A 20,731-nucleotide genomic window follows, 5' to 3' on the forward strand; every position below is an offset into this window, starting at 1 on the left:
TGCACCTGTCAAGGGAAAGATGACTTAAGAAAATTAAAACTAACCTTTTCAATCCCTTTTCAGGAGAAATCAGATTAAGCTGAAAAGAACAAGTGAAATTCACTGTTTGAGGAATACAGCCCAGGGATAAGCTTTTGAAGTGTGCTTACACCTTGGTATTTCAGCAGTTAATTTGGAATCAGGAAATGCAACCAGGTATATGTGTGTCATCCATTACTATCAAGTTGTACTGGGTCTCGCTGGGATGGAGTTAACTTTCCTCCTAGCAGCCTTGGTGGTGCTGTGCCTTGGATTTGTGACTAAAACAGTGTTGACAACTCACCAGTGTTTTGGCTGTTGCTAAACAGTGCTAGCAAGCATCCAGGCTTTTTCTTTTTCCCACTTTGTCTCTACAGAGAGAAGGTTGCAGTGTGCAAGAAACTGGGAAGAGACACAAACTGGGCCAGCTGACCCAAACTCACCAAAGGGTTATTCCATACCATATGTCATGCTCAGCAATAAAAGCTCAAGGAAAGGAGGATGAAGAGGGGGGACATTTGTTTGTATGACATTTGTCTTCCCAAGTAACCACTGTGCATGCTGAGACCCTGCTTTCCAGGAAGCGGCTAAATATCTGCCTGTCAATGGGAAGTACTGAATAATTTGCTTTGTTTGTGCATGCAGCTTTTGCTTCAACCATTAAATTGTCTTTAACTTGACCCATGATACTTCTCACCTTCTTTCTACATTCTCCCTGTCCTGTGTGAAAGGGGAGTGAGCAAACTGAGTCTTGGCCAGAGTCAACCCACAGCACAAGTTTTACATAAAAAACGAGTGGTTACTGAACTTAAGCATCAACACTGGGGTTAAACTGCAGGTACTTGCACCTGAATTTCAGTTATTGCAAAACCTGCTACTAAAATCCAGTTGTATATATTGAATCAAATAATGAATTCTTTTCATAATATGGTAAAAAGACTTCACAAACCTGTGCATGCAAGTGGGTCTTGTATGAAGAGAAAGGACAGGCTTAGACTCAAGCTAATGAAGCAAAGCAATTAAGTTTCAGCAGGAGACGAAAGAAAAACAACATCAGAGCATGTATGTGTACATCTTCAAAACTACTCTTATATGAAGAAACTATGCTACTTTAAATGACTTAATACACCTTATTTCAGCTGCTTCACATTTACTAAGATAAAATTTCTCAAAGATCATTCTACTCTTGCCTCCCATATGACCACTCATCTCACAGCAGCTCTATCAGAAAAAGACAGTACTCTTGATGTTTTGTAGTCACACATAGCGCTCTCAAAATTTGTGACTTCTTACCAGACAGGAATTCCTGCTTTTCACAAGACTGTAAAAATACATCTACTCATGTTTTCAATGCAAAGGATTATAAAACGGTCAAATGACCAAGTAAGTATGAGTGATTGTAAACCAAGTAAGATTTCAAACATTTTATCAGCACAATGAAGAAACAATATAAAACCTTCTCAAAATATATGCTTTCATTTTGTCTAAAAACAAAGCAAAACGTGAGCACAACCCTTCAAATCTATCCTTTAACCTGATGTCTTAAATTAAAGATGATTTACCTATTGATCCTTTAGCTGCTATTGCAACTGCTTCCAAAAGAACCTGAATAATGCCAGCACGAACTCGTGGTGAGTCCCTTTTGCGAACATCAAGGTGTCCAAGAATTTCTTGTATTACATGATGGGAATATTGTGCCTATTAAAAAAGAAACAAAGAGAAAGAAAAGCTTCATCTGTGACTAATAAGAATAAACTCATACACCATTCATCTATAGCCAGGAACATGTTACTATTCTTTAACACTCTTATTCATAAATTTATCTACGTTTCAATCAATTCATGATTAAATATGGATAAAAAAAAACTACCATGGCAGATGAAGCCACACAGGTCTATCCAGCCCAGTATAAAAAAGCTCACAGTATTAAAATATCCAGGAACATCTGTAAGAACAGAGGAAGCGTGTAGTAGTATTTCATTCAGCTAACTGCAGTTCAAGGACTTCAGCTGGTCTTACAAAAAAGCACCACTGATACAAATGTTGTGAAAACTCAGCTTTCCTCCACAAGGAATTTTATGACTTTATCTTTTGGGTGTCTGTTCTTGATGCAACCCAAGAATCAAACTTTGATCATGTTTACAAGAGACAATAGAGGTTGCCCCCTATTAGAAATCAATTAGCACAGAATAGTTCCATGTGAAGTTGTTTTTTTGGGTTGTAAAAGCAGTACAGCTGTATTGGCACAGATAAATGACCAACTTAATGGGGATTTATTTATCAAGCACAATGTCAGGTCAGTATGACTATCTTGCTCCTTGTTCTGGAGCTTGCTGAAGGACCTCTGCACTACCTTTCACTCAGAATGCCTTCATATCTTTTTGCCTTCTACAAGTATACAGTAGTTGAAAGTAAATCAGGTAACTCCTCATCACAAACCACAATTAGGCTATAATTTTAAAAGTTTAAAGAGTAAGGCTAAGGAGTTATGGAAAGGGATCTTTTGGATTCTTTGATTTCATCTACTGTCTATCACTATCATGGCGAGGTGAGCATTTAAACCTGTCATGTGCTCAAAACACGTATGCGAGAAAAAAAAAAACACCCTGGAGTAAATCCTACCTGTATAGAATACATGATGATTTTGAAGCAGGAAACAGCAAATTCATTGGGGTCCCATAGTCTGTGATGGTCTAAATGCCTGTAACCAAAAATTAAGGGACCTGAAATAATGGCATTTGATAGATACAATAAATGGCATCTTACAGTTTTCTGAGAACGCACCTTAAAGGGATTATTTCCTTACATAAAGCTTCTAAACAATGAGTTAGTAACTAGGTGAGAAAACGAGAACTTCAGACAAGCACTTATTTTCAAGGTTTAGCAAATGATCACGAAACATTTGGCTGTAACAGAAATTCCTGATCTTATAGTTTTAGGAATTTTAGGAACCTAGTTATACTAAGAATATCCAGTTAAAAATACACTGTTTCCATATAAAATGCATGCATAAAAATGGCTGTGGCATTATATGCTTATTTACATGAAAGAGATACACTGAAGAGGAGGGTTGTAATACCTTAACAAATGTCTACTCTAAATAAGGTAAATAACTTGTTTTCAGTCAGGAGCTACAAAATAATTATGGCTGAATGTTACATCCAGAATAGAGACTCTAAGAACTATTTTCATTTTCACAGTGGTTTCATGAATAATATATAAGGAAAAAAGAGTTACTCTTTTTGCATATATTCCTTTATCACTCTGAAGCATTTCAACACTTTCTGCAAAAAATATCAAAACAGAGTCAGAATGATAAATGCAACAATTTCTCTTTTAATGGGATGGGAACCACTGATGAAAAACTTTGTCAGAGTTTCAAGCAAAGACAAGAAATTCTGCTTAAGCACTATGCTGAAAGCTATGAATAGGGCACATATCAAATCTTCCAAAAAGGAGATCTGAGTATCTGGAAAAGCGTGACAAAAATAAATGCATTTTTAAATCCAGAAGACTGAAAAAAGTAATTTCAAATGCCTTTTAATTGGTATGATTTAGGGTAAAAAAGCAAACCAAAACCAAGCCCACCAACAAACAAAAAACTCAAAACCTATAAAAAACTTTCTTACAGAAACTTAGTTTAGGTAAATTTTCTAAATAGGTATCTCAGCTACAGAATCACAGTTGGTCTGCCCTTTTCCAAAGAACACAGTAAATGTAGAAGGATGCCTCAAATAACAAACTTGAAAGTATACAGGTGAAAAAAGTCAGTACTGTGATGACAGGAGGACTGACCAGATGCTTGAACTTACTTTGACTAGAATCTGGAGGTTTTGATTAACTCAGTGCCCAGCTGCTACCAGCCCAGTGACCTAAGTTGAGTACACTGGTCTCCTTCAAGGTTGATTAAACCAGCTGGCATAAAGCTCCCCTCTCTCCCATGCTCTAAATTTATCTGGCAGTCCACTGCAGAGCTTCGAAAAACCATACTGCCATTTTGACACATTACGTACCTTTAATAGAAATCACTACAGGAAAATATTCCAGGAATTTTAAAGGTGTTTGTCTGCCAAGATAATAGCATATTTGCATTACTAGATATTAAACTGGACTACCTGTTGGGCATAGTTGCCTTTCTTGTGCACATTCCAAACATGCAGGTATATTTAAACTTGCCTTGGGGTAGAAAGACAAACAAAATAATTTCTTTAAATCCTTCAAGGCTTAGCAGCTCACTATATATTTATTCGTGTCATCTTTCTCCCTAATATCATTCCAGCACAGTCCATCAAGTACAAAATCATACTCTCCACTGTCCTCTCCCAATTGGAACTGATCCTTTAATCTTTCAGGGTAGCATGCGCTCTCTGTTACGCTTGACAGTTCCTCTTTACCTGCCCCAAAGATCCATTCAGGAAGATTACGGTCAGGTACATCTTATATCAAGTTTTTTTAAAAAACCTTTCCTCTCAAAACAAAACATACAGTTTTATTTTTCCAGAAAGGCAAAGCATTAGCTGCTTCAGGTAGCTGAACTGATGGTAAGACAGCAGGGGGAAGGTGACAGCCTAGGTTTCTGTTTTGTGTAATAGCTCAATGGGCAGCATACTTCGTATACTGGAATTTTCCTCCTAAAAACAGGAGTATTAGATTATTATAGCTGATATATTTTATGTGTCATAATGCAGGCAGTGTATTCAAGGTAGTTTTGTTTTTGTTAAAGATGGTAAATCATATTTTCAGTATGTTGCACTTAGTTTAGTTAAAATCAAGTCATATCTTGCCTATTTTTTTCCTAATTATATTTCTTTTAATAAAGAATATCTAAGTAAGATTGCAAAATATTTTATTTCTAGATTAACAAATGTCAAACTTTGCTTTCCATTGAGATCTGCTGTATATATGTAGCAAATGTACACAATTAGGTTTCTCAAATTAAGATGAACAGCAGAACCGATGGTGGAAATTACTACTTTATGGAGTGAGAGCCACTAAAAGTCCCAGAATTCATTCACGTCACACATGCAAGCAATCCTTACAGTACAGAAATGATAAATTGATATGGACGATTAGAAAGCAGAACTGAGGCATGTATGGGAATATATAAAATAATCTTCTCAAGCATCATGTTTGCTGAAAGAATACTAAACACCAGTTTTCTGATATTCAAAACCCTTGCACAGATGAAGTGATAACTCACAATGGAAATACAGTGAAATGAATAGGGTGTAACTTGTTATACTTGGGAAGTTGCTTATATTCACTAGATTTATGTATCCCTCTGAATCTGCCTAATCTATTCAGCTTTGCAAATTCATGCTAAATATGTTTAAATAGCTTGCAACTGTTGACACAAAATACAAAATTTTTTCATAACATTAATAGAAGATTTTTGACTTTCATTAAGCAGTTTGCCAGATTGATCTGTCAGACTTCATTAAAAATGAGAATTTAAGAGTTTCTAGCTACTACATGTAGACACTTGCAACCATGAGGATTTTCTGCCAAAGGCAAGGAGAATTAAGGTCAATCCAAACCCATACCAGGAGACTGACTTCAGATTTCAACTATCTTCATTATATTTAAATCCCTCTATCGTTGAATGTCCTTAGCCTCAGGATGCAAGAAGCACTATTCTCTCAGTTTTGCAGGGAAATGACACCACATTGACTGGTATTCCAGTGCCACATGAAGCAAGTCTTCAAGTGGGGAACTGAACCTACATCTTCAGTGTTAGCATTGTCATAAATGGCCTTATCTTTATTTCCAGAGCTTTCCTAAATGCTGTGAAATTGCTGAAAACTGTTAGGAAAAAGTACTTTCTAATCAACTATACATAAACTAACTCAGGTTTTTCACAGATATAATGGCTTGAGTTGAAAGAGACCTTCAAGATCATCTAGTCCAACCCTCCTACCATGGGCAGGGACACCTTCCACTAGATCAGGTTGCTCTAACCCCCGTCCAACCTGGCCCTGAACACTTCCAGGGAGGGGGCAGCCACAGCCTCTCTGGGCAACCTGTTCCAGTGCCTCACCACCCTCAAAGTACAAAATTTCTTCCTTACATCTAACTGTTAGCCCTCATCCTATCACTACACTCCCTGATAAAGAGACCTCCCCATCTTTCCTGTAGGCCTTCTTTAAGTACTGGAAAGATAATCAGATTAATCAGATTTAAATTGTCAATCAGATAAAGTGCAACGGACTCACTATCTCAAACTTTCATTCTATCAGTTCTGCTCATTCACAAAGTGAAGCTGATTAAACAGAGCACTCCATTTTTGTTTAGGAAAAGCAGCTTTAGAATTGCATTTTCCACATCTCTTGTTCTTCAAAAATACTAAACCTTTTTATTTATAAAAAAATAAATTTGGCAATTCTTTCTCAAAATGGAACACAAAAACGGTGACCACAAAGACTTTCTATTCATAGAAGAGATAATATATTCCAGGTAACTAATAATTATCTACTGATTTCAGCATATAAATGCAGTGCGCAGCACATAGAGGTGCACAAGACTACATGGTTCCTTAGGATCATAGTGAGTAAGAAATTAAGCTGGAAAGAACATTCTGAATAAATAAAGCTTTCCATCTGCCACAGGAAATGCAGGTATGATACCTTCCCAAAACCCAAACCAAGCACTAACTCCATTCTAGGGAATCAGGAATTATTTGTGGGAAACTTCCACGATACTGAAGTGATTCAAAAACAGAAGTAACTGCACACGCTGATAAAGTTTTGCAATAAGCCCATAAAATGAACTTAAAAGTGGCAAGAAAGCAGCTGAAACATAGTTCCAAATAGTTCATCCAACCTGTACAGTACTTAAACATTCACTCTAGTTGCAGGTATTTTGTAGGAATGCAAATTTTAAATGTAGAAAAGGATGAAAATTTTTTAACAACACACTCTACTTTGCAACAGTTAAACTCTTATCAGATTGGTATAATAGGTACATATGGGAAAGTAAGATAATAGCACAGTTCTTTGCATTTAATGCTTTTGGGTGAAAAAAAGGGGGCTACAAAAGTTTTCAGCCCTCAATATGTAACCTATCTTCTTTTTGAATTTCTGTTCTTAACAGTAATAAATTGAAAATGGCTTTTAGTAGCTTGGAAGTCTTTTACTGTATGAATGGAGTATTTAGTCTCTGCAGGAAGAACTAGGCCATCTAAGAGAAGATATTCCCATAACAGGTAGATATCTTGAAAATCTCCATGGAGCAAGCAGCTCTCTTCATCACGAGGAAAAGCCAGGTTTGAAAATATTATCAGAGTCTAGAGTTTCCTGCAAAGATTTTTCCTGAGAACATGTCTACTTTGTAGACCCTAGTAGGGGTGAAAGAAAAAGATTTAAGTTCTCAATGCTTGTAGCTTTTTTCACAGCATATTTTTTAAGGAAGCAAGTGGGGCAATGCAGAGAACTGAAAAATGCTGGACTTGATAGTTAATACATCAGTTATAATTTGTACTGTGTACATTTGTACATAATACATATACTTTGTGTACATCGGTCATTCACTACTAAATGATGTTTAACTATGTTAAAGATATTCTTCACTGAATATCAAAATAGGTCATGGAAGAAAACTGCAAGAAAATAGAAATCTTAACTTTATGAATTAATTTGGGCACAGTATTCCTTTGTGCTACTTGTATTTTACTTGGCTTGTCTTTTCACTGGCTGCAACAGTCATCTATGGGACATTAATATCTTGAATAATTAGTTTTACATTCAAAAGATAGGCCAGCTGAGGCAACAACCCACCCAAATTATTATATTGCACTTCTGAGATCAGTAAAATGGGACAAACATTTCTCCACAACTATCTTCAAGTTAACAGATAGGCAACATGAAGAGGTGAGATTAAGAGGGGCAATTTTTTGAAGAAACATGAGTAGAATCCCTTGGGTTGAAAGGGAGGAAGAAATTTAATGCAACATAATTAGAGGATGAAATTTTTTAAAAAAATCTCTTAAGATAAGACCTTTAAATTTTCAACTTACGCGAAAACTGGTCGGACAGCATTATTCATGTTTCCATAGGTTGCTCGTCCGAGCAGTTCCCTGAAACAGTTCTCGGCCAGCAGAGCAGGATTTTCCTCTTTCTCTCCTCCTGTAGGAGAGGATGGAGGACCTATTCTGCTGAAATAAGACAAAAATACATTGATTTTACTACTCATTAATATTCAACTTCCTTGCTGTACTCACCCTTAGTTCTAAAACATTCATGACTCATGTTTTTGATTTAGGCAAGAATTGTACCTCAAATATGCATCAAACCAGAATTCTGAACAAAACATTTTATTCTCTTATAGCAGGACTATAGACCATCATCTCTTCACTCAGTACTGACCACTGTACTAGTAAGTATTTATATGGCAAAAACAATGGCTGTTAATACTGGTTTAACTTGTTACCCACTGCATTTTGACAAAATATCACCCATTGCTAACAATGAATGAAGGCCATGAAACCATGACAAAAAGTTAGGCAGAATCTTAGCCATTTTGTTCAGACTAATGATCTCATTCACCTGCCCACTACTGAATCCACACTGTGTGGGTGAGTGTTAAATAAAACTCCAATGCTTCTGAAGGAACAGATGGCTTGTGATTTGGATTTAATTAATTAGAACATTATCACCCACACAGTTACCTCTAACTAGATAGTGTACAAGTTAGTCACCTTCTAACTATCGCCGAACATTACTATGGAGATACTTGCACAAGGTGTCCTTGCCCAGGCACTGGCCACCACCGGCTTGACGGGTGGTCTGTGTGGGGAGAGGCCGGGGCTGCCCCGGGCCGGACACAGCCGGTCCCAGCCGGTCCCAGCCGGTCCCAGGCGGCTCCAACGGCCCCAGCGCAGGACACAGCTGAGCCCCTCAGCCAAGCTGGGGGCGCCGGGGGGAAAACAGGTTTCAGCAAGGGCCAAAGGCGGCCCAGGCAGAGGAGGAGGAAGAAGCCAAGGAGGGAGCAGCAGCAGAGGGACCCCGAGGCCGGAGGAGGAGGAGGGCAGGAGGGGCTGCAGGCCCGGAGCAGGGATCCCCTGCAGCCCTGGAGAGACCCCGCTGGAGCAGAGACCCACCCTGCAGCCCGGGGAGGGCCCCACGCCACAGCGCAGCGGGGGGATATTTCCTGCAGGAGCTGCGGCCGTGGAGAGCCCAGGCGGGAGCAGGTTGTCCCTGAAGGACTGCGGCCCGGGGAAGGGCCCGCGCTGGAGCAGGGAGCCGGGGGGGGAGGGAGGAGCGGCCCAGAGGGGCTGGGATGGGCTGGCCGCGACCCCCGGCCCCTGCGCCCCGCGGGGCAGAGGAGTCGGGAGTGAAGGCATCAAGCTGGGAATGGAGAGAGGGAGGAGTGGTAGAAAGGTGTCATTTTAATGTTTGGCTTTTTTTCTCACTACCCAAATCTATTTTGATTGGTAATAAAATAAATTATCCCCATGTCAAGTCTGTTTTGCCTGTGACAGTAACTGGTGAGTGATCTCCCTTGTCTGTACACCTCAACCCATGAGCTGTTTCATCCTATTTTTTCAGTCCCGTTAGGGGACAGGGAGGCACTGAATGAAAAAACAGCTGGGTGGGAGTTTGGCTTTTAGCCAGGGCTAACCCACCACAAGGACTAAAAGATTAAGTCTAATATCTGTCTGCATCAGTGCACACAAACCTCTAATATTTAACCATATTGAAATATAATACTTTATCAAGTTGGTTTTTGGCCATATTTATCACACAATATGTAATTAATAACTTGGAGGGGGGAAAAAGAACCAACAAACCCAAACATGTTTCACATTTGGAAACATATTTAAGACACAGATATTGATGTTACTTTCCCCATGTTATATTTACAAAGATGGCCCTTGTTGAAGGAAGATTCTCCTTTCCGTAAAAACACTACTCTGAAAAGTAAATGTAGCAACTGATTCCTTCAGTCAGAGAATAAGAACAAAAAAATATAAACTGTCAAACTTCGCATCAGATAAATACACCATGAAGAGTGTTAAACTGTGTATGTTTTACAAAATTAAAGTTATTTCAATCACAGATGTACTACCGATAGTAAAGAATAAAATATCATGACACAATAGGAGGGAGAAGAAAAAAAGGAATGGGCAGGGGAAGAATTTATTACTAGCACAGCTTCCATTTCTTAATGTGCTAATATACCCCAATTTAAACTAAAATAAAAGTTCTTCTAAATTAAGACAGAATTAAGATCAGCATTTAAATGTTAACTTATTTTCGTATGGAAATTTCAACTTATGAGTTTAATAAGTCTTGCAGTGCAAAGCAAAGCTTTTATGTTTTATACAAATGTTAGCAGCAATGACCAAATTTTTGTAACGTTCAAATACTGTAATTTTCAATTATTTCTTTTCTCTCTGTCAGTGGGAATTAGGCTGACTATTACAAAAAGAGAGTAAGAGCACCAAATGAAAGACTGAATCCAGACACAAGAGAAGCACAACAACAGAAATTCCACAGTATTTAGGACAAACTAAAACTTACTGAGGGCTGAAGTCTAGCACTAAGTTTTGAACAGAACAGCTTGTCCTTACCTTGGAATAACTAAAATCAGTAGCCAGATTGTAAACAGAGAAAAGTAGAACCTTTACAGAAGAGTTTCCAGTTTCCTACTTCTCATTTCTGATGCAAACCCTGGTAAAGTTTTTTGGTTCGTTTTTTGGTCTCTGTTTTTTTTTTGTTTGTTTGTTTGCTTTTTTTTTTGTTGTTTGTTTTTGTTTTTTGTTTTTTGTTTGTTTCTTTGGGGTTTTTTTGGTTCTTTTTTTCTTTGCCCAGAGTTGCTTCCTTTTCAGTACAGACAACTGAATTACTAGAGCAAATTAAAGGCATTTGAAATGTGTTCCTGAATTTAAGTGCTTCCCACATCACACCATTATGTTACTAATACTTCATTTAAATTGAGCAGCTGAGAGGTGGGAGACTAAGGAAGAACAAAAGAAAACAAGTACTTATCAAGAAGTACTGTACCTACTGGTAGCAAGTATTTTTTTGCACGAAACACATGATAGAAACTTAACTGAGGATTCATTTATCTACACGAACATTAGGTATCTATGCATTAGGAGATTTTAGACTAAAGAAATCAGTACACCAAAACCTTAAACACACTTTCAGTTCTGCAGTGAAGTTTGTGCATTAAGTATGTTTAACAGTCCTCACTAAGAGCATCAGCTTTAATTAATGTTCAATCTTCAGCATCATAAAACCGTAGTTTTACAGCCTTATAAACAGTTGAATACTGAAATGCCACTAGTCAACACATTAACATCACAGTTGTAGTAACTTCTCACAGCAAAAGATCTTACAGTTTCAAGATTACTGCAATCTAAAAGTTGCAATATAGGAATCCTTTTTCCTCTGGTAACATCACTGTTTCAGAAGTTACCATAACATTGCTAGCTTGTCAGATTTTAATAATAAACAAGCCCCAGGCACCCTGTTAGATAAGTAAGGAGAAACAGTTTTACAAATGCACAATGATTAGAATTTTAAAAGGCGTGACAATTTGTATATAATCCACCATGAGTACCACTAAACAGCTTTATTCAACTGCTGTGCCCCTCAAACTCCCTGTTCTGTTTGGGTTTTTTTTTTTTTTTGGTTGTGGTTTTTTGGGTTTTTTTTGTTTTTTTTTTCCCTGTACTGCCTAGACTCTGATCTAGATAGATGGGCATCCATCTCGGCTCAGAGAAGGTACAAATGACAGTGACAGACTGTCATTCCCATTGCTGTTTTGACACAGATTCCCTAGAATGCAGCAACATTATGAGGGTGGGTGGGTGGGGAAAAAGCAAACAGGCTGCGGATCATGCAGAGCTAGTCTATCTTAAAGAATTCTAGTTAAAATGCAGTAAAAATAAATTATCTTTAAGTGTTTGTATATGCAATCCTACAGAATGTGACTTCTCAGCATTGCTTGAAGTCTTATTTTAGAATAGGTTAAAGGAAGAAATTGCAATCCAGTCCTCCTAGTCTAAAACATTAGTCTTAGACTGCAGCAGAATATTGAAAATTATCTTCTGTTGTCTGTAGAAATCTAATTTTTATTTTGAACTTTAACAGAACCTATCTCTACATATTTCTCACTAGGTCTTCCTTAGATTTATTAGATGAAAGACAATGAATATAAAACTACTCTTTTCACTTTTTGGCTTTGTACAGCCTCTCAAGTTTCTAAATTCAAATGAGCAAATACTCTTTTTGTTTCACTGACTTGCTTTTTAAACAAAGATCAGAAAACCTTCGACAAATCCAACTGCAACACTAAAAAAATTACTGCTGTTCCTCTGCATCCAGACTTCTGTACTACCACAGGTCCAGAGAAGTGAAATGCATTTTGAAATGAAATGGGCAAGACCTACTCCCTTCAACTGTTCTACCAGCTTTCTTGTGGGTAATCACTATCAGAAAAGATGGCAACAAGAAACTGGAAGGAAGGATCTTTTGAAGTACAGCAGTTTCCATAGCAAACATCTAATCACTGGCTTAAACTGGCTCAGAGCAACTCAGCATCTCAAAAATGAGACTTCTTTAATACCACAAAACCAGGACTGGCTGAATATATGATGGGACACGTGAAGTAAAACTGAACCACTACTTTTAAGTAGAGTGGCTACAAGAATGTTTGACTATGATTCACTCACTCTGAGAAAGAAATACATTCCAATCTACCCCTAAAACAGAATTTATGTTAACATTATAGATATATTAGGAGGAATTAAAGTAAAATCTACAAGTGCTAGTGTGTTCATCTGCCTTAGATAAGGCTGGCACGTTTAGCTTTGCAGTTGTCATGAAGAATGTTATCAACTAAGTGAATTTCCAATTTCATACATCCCTTCCCCATTTTACAGATGCACATAAATTGACATACATGACTGACTTCTGATTTTTCTTCTAGAAAACCTGAAGGAGGGAGCGAGAGAGTCTTTCAGGCAACATAATATATTGAAGGATGCATGGCAATTCTTTTGTAATACAGAATCATAATGAAGTACAACTAAGAAAAAACCCCATTTGATTTTAAGAATATGTTACACTTTACATTTTTTTTTGATAGTGAAGTAACTAGAATGTGTATTCAGTTACATGGACAAATAACTACATCTACAAATACAATTATCTTTTTTAAATGTTGTGTAAATATTAGAATCTTAACTCCAAGAAGTGTCTCATCTGACGTACTCAGAAGAATCTTGAACTAAGCTATTAAGGTTCCACAAGTAAAAGTTACACTGATCTTTCAGGTAAGCTTTACATATGTGTACCTCAACTTTAACCACAAATGGTTATTTTCTACAGACATAAGCTGAGAGTATTTTCTGGAATTTCTGCTCTTTCTCAAATAATGCTTTGATTCCATCTGTCAGAACAATATGCTGCTTACTCCTACTCTTCGAGATGCCTCTGTTTGTGGCCCACAAATATGAAGTCACATATAAAACAATATAAGAAATTCTCTGTAACATCATTTAAGGCCAGCAGATCAACAATTTACAAACATTGTTTTCAGCTTTTCTGTCATATGTGCATCATACAAGGCCCCTACTTGCCACGTGGAAAATCATTAGTCTTTTTCTTCTGTTGAATGTGCATTACAGAAAAAGTTTCAAGCAATTAGTTCAGATAGTTAATTAACAGTTGCTTTTTGACAGATTTGTTTTTCTACCACCACTACTGCATTGCTCAACAAATGATAAAAATTAGTCCTTCTGATTTGCTTTAAATGGTTGATCCAAATCCTATTTCAGTCAGTTTTTCCATCAGGAGTTAGTTTAATATTGCCATATAAAGATAACTAAATGCTTGACAGCACTGCAATGAGTAACAAAGTAAAGGGCCCACCTGCATGTAGAAGCCCTGTAAGAGCAATCAAAGGCTAACTAGGCTCTCCTTGTTCAACAGCAGTCTCAGAAACCTTTGTTTCTTATTCAGATGACTTCATATGTAAAAATCCAAGTGGATATTTCTGTAAATACTGTGTGGGCCCTCAGTTCTAGTCAGTAAATAGATAAAATATGGACAGATAAACAACTACTGATTTTAGTCATTTAGTCTGTAATTTTGCTTTAGAAACAGGTACTGACAGTTAAAAATAAGAGAAGAAAATAAGCCTGAGGAATGAAAAAAGGGTAGAAAAAAAAAAAAGAACAAAACAACCAACCAAACCAAAATAGCACCAAAACCCAACAAACCAAGAAACAGAAAGCTGACAGATTTGCCAAGGTGAGTGTCATGTGAAAGCATGAAAAGCATGTTATTGTAGGAAGGCTGCTGAGCCTAATTACCAAGCAAGTTTTGAAGCGGCTAGGGTTGGACATGAAACAAACAGCTGTACAAACAATCTTAAATGAAGTTTGTTTTATGGAAATTTCCCAGTGCTAGTAATAAACAAACAAGTATCAAATCCTCTCTTTAAGTACTGTTGCAGACAGGAGAGACAATTGTTACTAATGTCTAAATGGGCATTAAGCCCTCAATTTTTAATAACTAGAAAATCATTTGAGTCACCTAAAAGCCTGTGCTTATTAATCTCTGAATCTGACGTTACAAAACACAGAGTTTACAATTTTTGAGAAGTATGAACACGGTTATACAATTTCTAAAGCAATTTTTAGGCCAACAGAATCTAGAACAAAAATGAAGGCAGTTGAAAAGACTGTAAGACAAAAAATATTAAGAGCAGTTCATCTGAGCTCTATCAGTTTCAAGAAGACTCAGCTAATAAATGACAGTAGTTACTTCCACTAAAAAAAAAATAGGTATCTATCATAAAAACTAAGCCCAAAGATTAGTTTAAAAAATGCCAGTGACCAGGAATAAAAATACCTGTCAATATCTTCTATTTTCTGCATATTAAACAGCAATGATGGTACTATCTTGTCCATGTGCTGAGGTTCCCATATAGTTGCTCGAAGTTCATCATTAACTGTTTTTCGAACCACTCCCTGAATACCTCTGATTCCAGCAATTCGGATTCTAAGGAAGGAAAAAAGGAATTACTGATAAGGAGAAACACAGCACCTTCCAGTATGGCTGTTTACCTGTGAGGCAGTAGTAGTGAAGTAGTGTTAGAAATTTGGTCAAATCATTAAGCTCGCCCATATTGCCTTTAAACACCTTAATTGTTTTGTCAGCTTCCCTTAAGCCAACAACTGAACAGCAGATGATCCTTATGGATAATGCTGACACTGATCAATGAATACTCAAACTGGGTATACCACCTCCAAAAGAAGGTCATATGGGTAAACCCCACCAACTCTACACAATTTACTACCCATCAGTTGAGACTGCACAATCTCAAGCTATTCTAGTGCTGAAGAAAAATACTATGAAGTTATCACAGCAAAGTTGAAGCAATAGCTGACAAAGTCATGTGATCATGTCCTTAGAAGTTGTAATTAAGGCTGTGGATTAATCATAACAAATCTTTAAAAATTTGTGCAAAATTACAAGATGGAAAGCAAAGGATAATTCTGTCAACTTAAGCCTGACGCCCTAAAATCATCTGAACCAAGTTGAGAACTGATCAACAATAACAAAACAATAAAAAGGAAAAAAAATGCAGGAGAGTCTGTACAATGAAATCAATGGAAAAATACTGTTTTTTGAAGTGGTAACAGCAAATTATCCATTATAACAAATAGAAGGAATAAATTTTACTTATTGAAAACAAGTAGAAGAAAGGGTGATACAGCAATCATAGGAAATAAGCACAAGCTTTGCTAAAATTTGAAATTATTTCTATTAAAATCCATCCCTCATTTTTTAAATCTTAATTTCAGTATGGACAACACAACTAACCTTTGTTCAGTCAAATTCAATGCACTAAAACATTTGTTAGATGAATTACAGAGCTAACTGAACTCTATAATTAGGATTTTTTTTGTTTAGATTTCCATTTGTAAATACTTAAATCTGTAGTCCCCTGTTTTTCAGCTATTTCTGAGCAAAGACATGTGCACCCAGTATGGATCTGATATCATTCTAGACTGTTCAAGACATACAAAACAAGGAAGAAGAGGGATGCCTAAACAGCTAGAAAAAGCACTTCCTATTGCTGTACTACAGCTACAGTGCAGTATCCAATACTAAGTTTTCAATAGGAAGGATTTAAGGTTGACTTTTAAGACACAGAGCTTCCAAAATTCCACCACTGAAGCTTTTTTTTTTTTCCTCTTTAATTATACATTCTTAAGGTAATCAAGTTTTGCTGATACTGTGGCTTTAGATACATTAAATACTAGCACTAACCTCCCCTGCTAAAAGGGACATCTCACTTACCAGGTGAGATACAGTTTCAGGCTCAGAAGCCTACATGATCTGACTACGTATGTAGATGATGAGCAAGACAGACAGGTCAGTGAAACCTCAAGCTATGCAGGTGAACAGCAACTCCAGATGTCTGTTTTAGGATGAGCTGAATTATTCCCTAGCCCTGATCGATGGTATCAAACTGCTTGTGATACTTGCATTTAAATTTGTCATCTGTAGTCATAGCTCATCTGTTTTGTTGAATTACCTCAGTACCTACAGCAAATCTGGTATACCAAGTCCAAGAATGATTGCTGTTCATACAGATCTCTTTCAAAAGAGATACATTCAAACTGTCCAGGTTGATGTGGAAAAAGTCATATTGCTATACATTTTGTTAACTTGATTAAAAAAAACACAAAACCAAAAATCAATTCACATGGGGAAAGAAGGCTGTGCTTTTGTGTATTGAAATGCCACTAGCACTAATTTCACGTTCTTACTGTTGTACAGGAGGTAGAAAAATGGGGTTTGAATTACTGAGGAAGGTGCAGCATCAAATTTCACCACATACAGGAAAGGTTTCATTTTCCTAAAGAAGGATCAGATAGCCATTAAAGTGGAATTACATTTAAATCAAGGTCACACACAGTCTTACATCACTAGAATGAAATTCCTCCCTGTCTAAGGATACATCAACATTGCAAACTGAAGCACAGATAACAGTGCAGGCTGACAGTTTGGAGCGCAAAAGATTAGCACCGTTCTTTTACTCCTACAGCAACCACAGCTTTAAGGTATTTTACTTTGGGGTATCCTTACAAGTGGTAGACTTGATAGATGAATCAGGGATGACTAGTCTCTTAATGCATTCCACGTTCTAGTTCATTACTAATATTACCTGTCATTTGCACGGGGCAATGAAGGTTAAAGTAGTACTAAAAATCCTGAGCTGAGCTTCATATCCTAACCTCTTAGGAAATGTTTTAGAGCAAGTAGTTTGACATTTCTGGTTTAGTTGCCTAAAAAGGCAAAATCTCAAGAAGCTCATTAAAGCATTTATGAATACTATTTGCAACCATCAGTTTCAGGTAAATATAATGTACCTGACTGAAGCCTAAGTTATGAGGTAGTTGTATGATATACTGGCTTCACTAGTGACACCTGCTGAAGAAGTTTCCACTCCCTTTGATCTTTGGTCCCTGAGTACAGTCCACTTCTTCCCCAAAAAATTCAGAGGGTCATCCTGTAAAACTATTCACTGGAATAATTTTCCTAAAGAGAAAGGGGGTGGAGGCAGGGAAAAAACTACAAGAGAAGCAGGCAGATTTAATCCTAACCCTTTTAGAGATAAAGTTTACAGCAGAATCCTACACATAGCAATAGGGCAACAAATAAGATGGCAGCAAATTACAAAAAATAAGGAGCAATGAACCAGATGACTAAAGGAGGAATTAATTATTTTTTTTTTCTCCTAAGCGAGGTACAGAGTATTCATTCTTTTTGAAAATACAGGTCACAGATCTTTGAAACTGCAAACTTTAAGAAAAATCCTTATGCATTACAGATAACATAACAACAGTAGACTCAAAGGGTTGAATAAATGCTCATCACATGGATTTTTCATAGTTGGCTAAACAGTTTCATGCATGGAAATAGAAAAGATTAGTACAACAAAGATGTAAATATAAACTGAAAAGCCTTAAGTTTTCTAAAATGCTCAGGAGTTAAATACTGATTAACAATCCATATAAAGAACTCATCACTAGGGGGAGCTGAAGTAAAAAAATTGTGATGCTTACATAATAATATAAAAGTCTGTAATACTAATTCATGAAGGCATTTCAGTTACGCACAGTATTGTACTGCAGACATCTAGGAAAATTCAATTTTAATGAGTAATTCTCAAATAGCAAACTCAAAATATGATTTTGCTATTCAAATTAGTAGCTCTATTAATTTCTCAAATGAGTTACACAACTCGCACACATTTACATTAATAAGTAGTGCCATTCTGGAAAGAATCCATGCAATCTGGCAAGCAGTATTCAGGTAAAATTCCACTTAAATATTGTAGGAGTTCTATCCACCTAAGATTTACAATATTCAGTGCTACTTAGAAGTCAGATTTTCATTTTCCTCCTGGGGAATAACTATTCCACTAAATATCACAATAAAAGCTGTATTACAGACTATATTAACATGTTAAGACAGTTTTCTCTAATACATACAGAATGGCACTTACTCGGTTTGTGTTTCTGGATCATGGTCACATGAATGACACATGGCACTGAATCGAGACACAAAGAAGTCATAGCGTCTGTGATATGATGGTGTGTCTTCCTCAATGTTGGCAAATTTGACGAACTGGAAAATGAAATATGTTAAAAAAAGCTTTTGATACCGATTTCCCAAAAGAGAATAATGAATACTAAGCTTCATTTAAGAAGCAACGTAAAACATTATATTATTAAAGAACCCAGATTTGACAGTAATTAAATATTTAACTTCAGAGATGAAAAAGTTAAATTGGAGATTTTTCTTTTTAAAGCTTTTTCACGAGAACTTCATTTAGATCATTACAGAAGGATGTAACTGCACGAAATACAATATACTATGCAATATGGAAATATCTAACACTCGAATAGTGGCATCAATTCATAGAATCACAGAATCATTTTAATTGTAAAAGTTAAGATCATCAAGTCCCAACCATTAACCTAGCACTGCCAAGTCCACCACTAAAACCATGTCCCTAAGCATCATGTCTATGTGTCTTTTAACTACCTCCAGGGATGGTGACTCAACCACTTCCCTGGGTAGCCTGTTCCAGTGCTTGATAACCCTTTCAGGGAATACATTTTTCTTAATATCCAATCTAAACTTCCCCTGGTGCAACTTGAGGCCATTTTCTCTTGTCCTATCACTTGTTAGTTTGGAAAAGAGACTGACACCAACAGTGCTACATCCTCCTTTCAGGTAATTGTCCAGGCAATCAAATGGTACACTGTCACTGGCAGGTTAACTAGCAACATTCTGAGCTACCAAAATTCAAGGAAAATGAACTTAGAGGCATCCTGTAAATTCTATCTATACCAAAGGGAAAAAGGAGTAGTCAGGGATTTATAACCCAGTCAACTTTAATTCCATTCACAGAAAGACACTCTAAAAAAAAAAAAAATCCAACTTGCAAACATCTACAAAGTAGCAAAGGGGTAAGTAAGTAAGAGTCAGCGTGGATTTGTCAAGAACAAATCACATCAACCCGGCCTAAATTATTCCTATGACAAGGAAATAGATTTTGTCAATCTGAATGAAGCAGCATCTGTCATATCTTAATTTCAGTGATGCTGTTGACAAAAAAATACACAAAATTCTCAAAGGGAAGCTAGAAAACCACTATCCAAGAATACTCCCTGTAAGATAGATGCAAAAGGGTTTGGAAAAATGTACTGAGTGAATTCTTGAAAGAGCCTGTCTGGAATACAGTAGTATTTGAGTTTCACTAGAGACCTAGATGACAGAGTGGGCTCACGAGTTTTGCAAAGAACACTAAGCTGGCCAGAGCTGTAGGCACACTTGATGCCTGGTTCTTGACAAACTGCAAGTAGAACCTGAAAAATCAAGGAAGCAATTTAGGAATGACAAATGCAAAATACCACTTTAAGATAGCTATACAAATACAAGCCAAACACAGCTGAATGCAGAAAAGAAACTTGGGGTTATAATAAATTCCACATTCAACAGAAGTCAATGCCGTTATACTGGCATGAAAAAGAAAGCAATATACTGTGATACATCTGTATTACCTGTGACACCTATCAAGAAATTTTTGCCATCTAAATGGAACTAATAAGCCCTTAGATGAAGTACTGCATCCAGCTGAAGCATAACAGCTGAAGATGGTGATTAACTGATACAGTCCTTCAATTATTCAAGGAATGAACAAAGCTTTAGATAAACACCTGTTAAAAAGACTGAAAGACATTAAATTATCTAGTCTAGAGCTGCCTAAAAGATAGTAGTCTTACAATGTACAGAAGACAGCTATAAAAATAAAAGAAATAAATGGTTTTCTTTGTCCCAATGGTAATAGGAAAAGCAGTAATGAGCTTATACTGAAGCAAAGGCTACCCAAGTTAGACATTAAAAAAAAAAAAACAAAAACCTTTCTAAAGAGAGCAGACTGCCTAAAGAATTTTTGGATTCTCCTTCACTGGTAGTTTTAAGAACAGACTGCGGAGAGAATTAAAAAGGGAAAGGAAAGGCTGTCAGGAGAGGTTTAACACAGTGCTGGTTCTGCCCTGAAGCAGAGAGATGTCCCATTAAGATCCCTCTGCTTTTTCCCACCCCACTATTCCTCATACCAATTGTTGACCACAGGCTGAGGCATTTCTTGTATACTTTTTGAGAGGTAGAACCTGCTT

The 20,731-nt window shown here is 36.8% G+C and overlaps 1 protein-coding gene across 9 annotated transcripts in view; it reads right to left on the bottom strand.

Annotated features, from left to right (window-relative positions):
* Positions 1-20,731, bottom strand: part of EFR3A (EFR3 homolog A) — an 88,156-nt gene that overhangs the window by 28,396 nt on the left and 39,029 nt on the right. For 8 of the 9 annotated variants that reach the window (XM_042786039.1, XM_042786038.1, XM_033011777.2 and 5 more), the window contains 5 exons: positions 18,550-18,671; positions 14,880-15,029; positions 8,030-8,167; positions 2,641-2,719; positions 1,581-1,716 (listed from right to left, as the gene is read on the bottom strand). In XM_042786039.1, coding sequence (XP_042641973.1) covers positions 1,581-1,716; positions 2,641-2,719; positions 8,030-8,167; positions 14,880-15,029; positions 18,550-18,671 — 625 coding nt within the window. The remainder of the gene's footprint in view (positions 1-1,580; positions 1,717-2,640; positions 2,720-8,029; positions 8,168-14,879; positions 15,030-18,549; positions 18,672-20,731) is intronic. The other variant, XM_033011772.2, reaches the window with a different exon arrangement.

This window comes from Tyto alba, unplaced genomic scaffold (assembly GCF_018691265.1).
Source record: "Tyto alba isolate M040663 unplaced genomic scaffold, T.alba_DEE_v4.0 Super-Scaffold_9, whole genome shotgun sequence".
Lineage (NCBI taxonomy): Eukaryota > Metazoa > Chordata > Aves > Strigiformes > Tytonidae > Tyto > Tyto alba.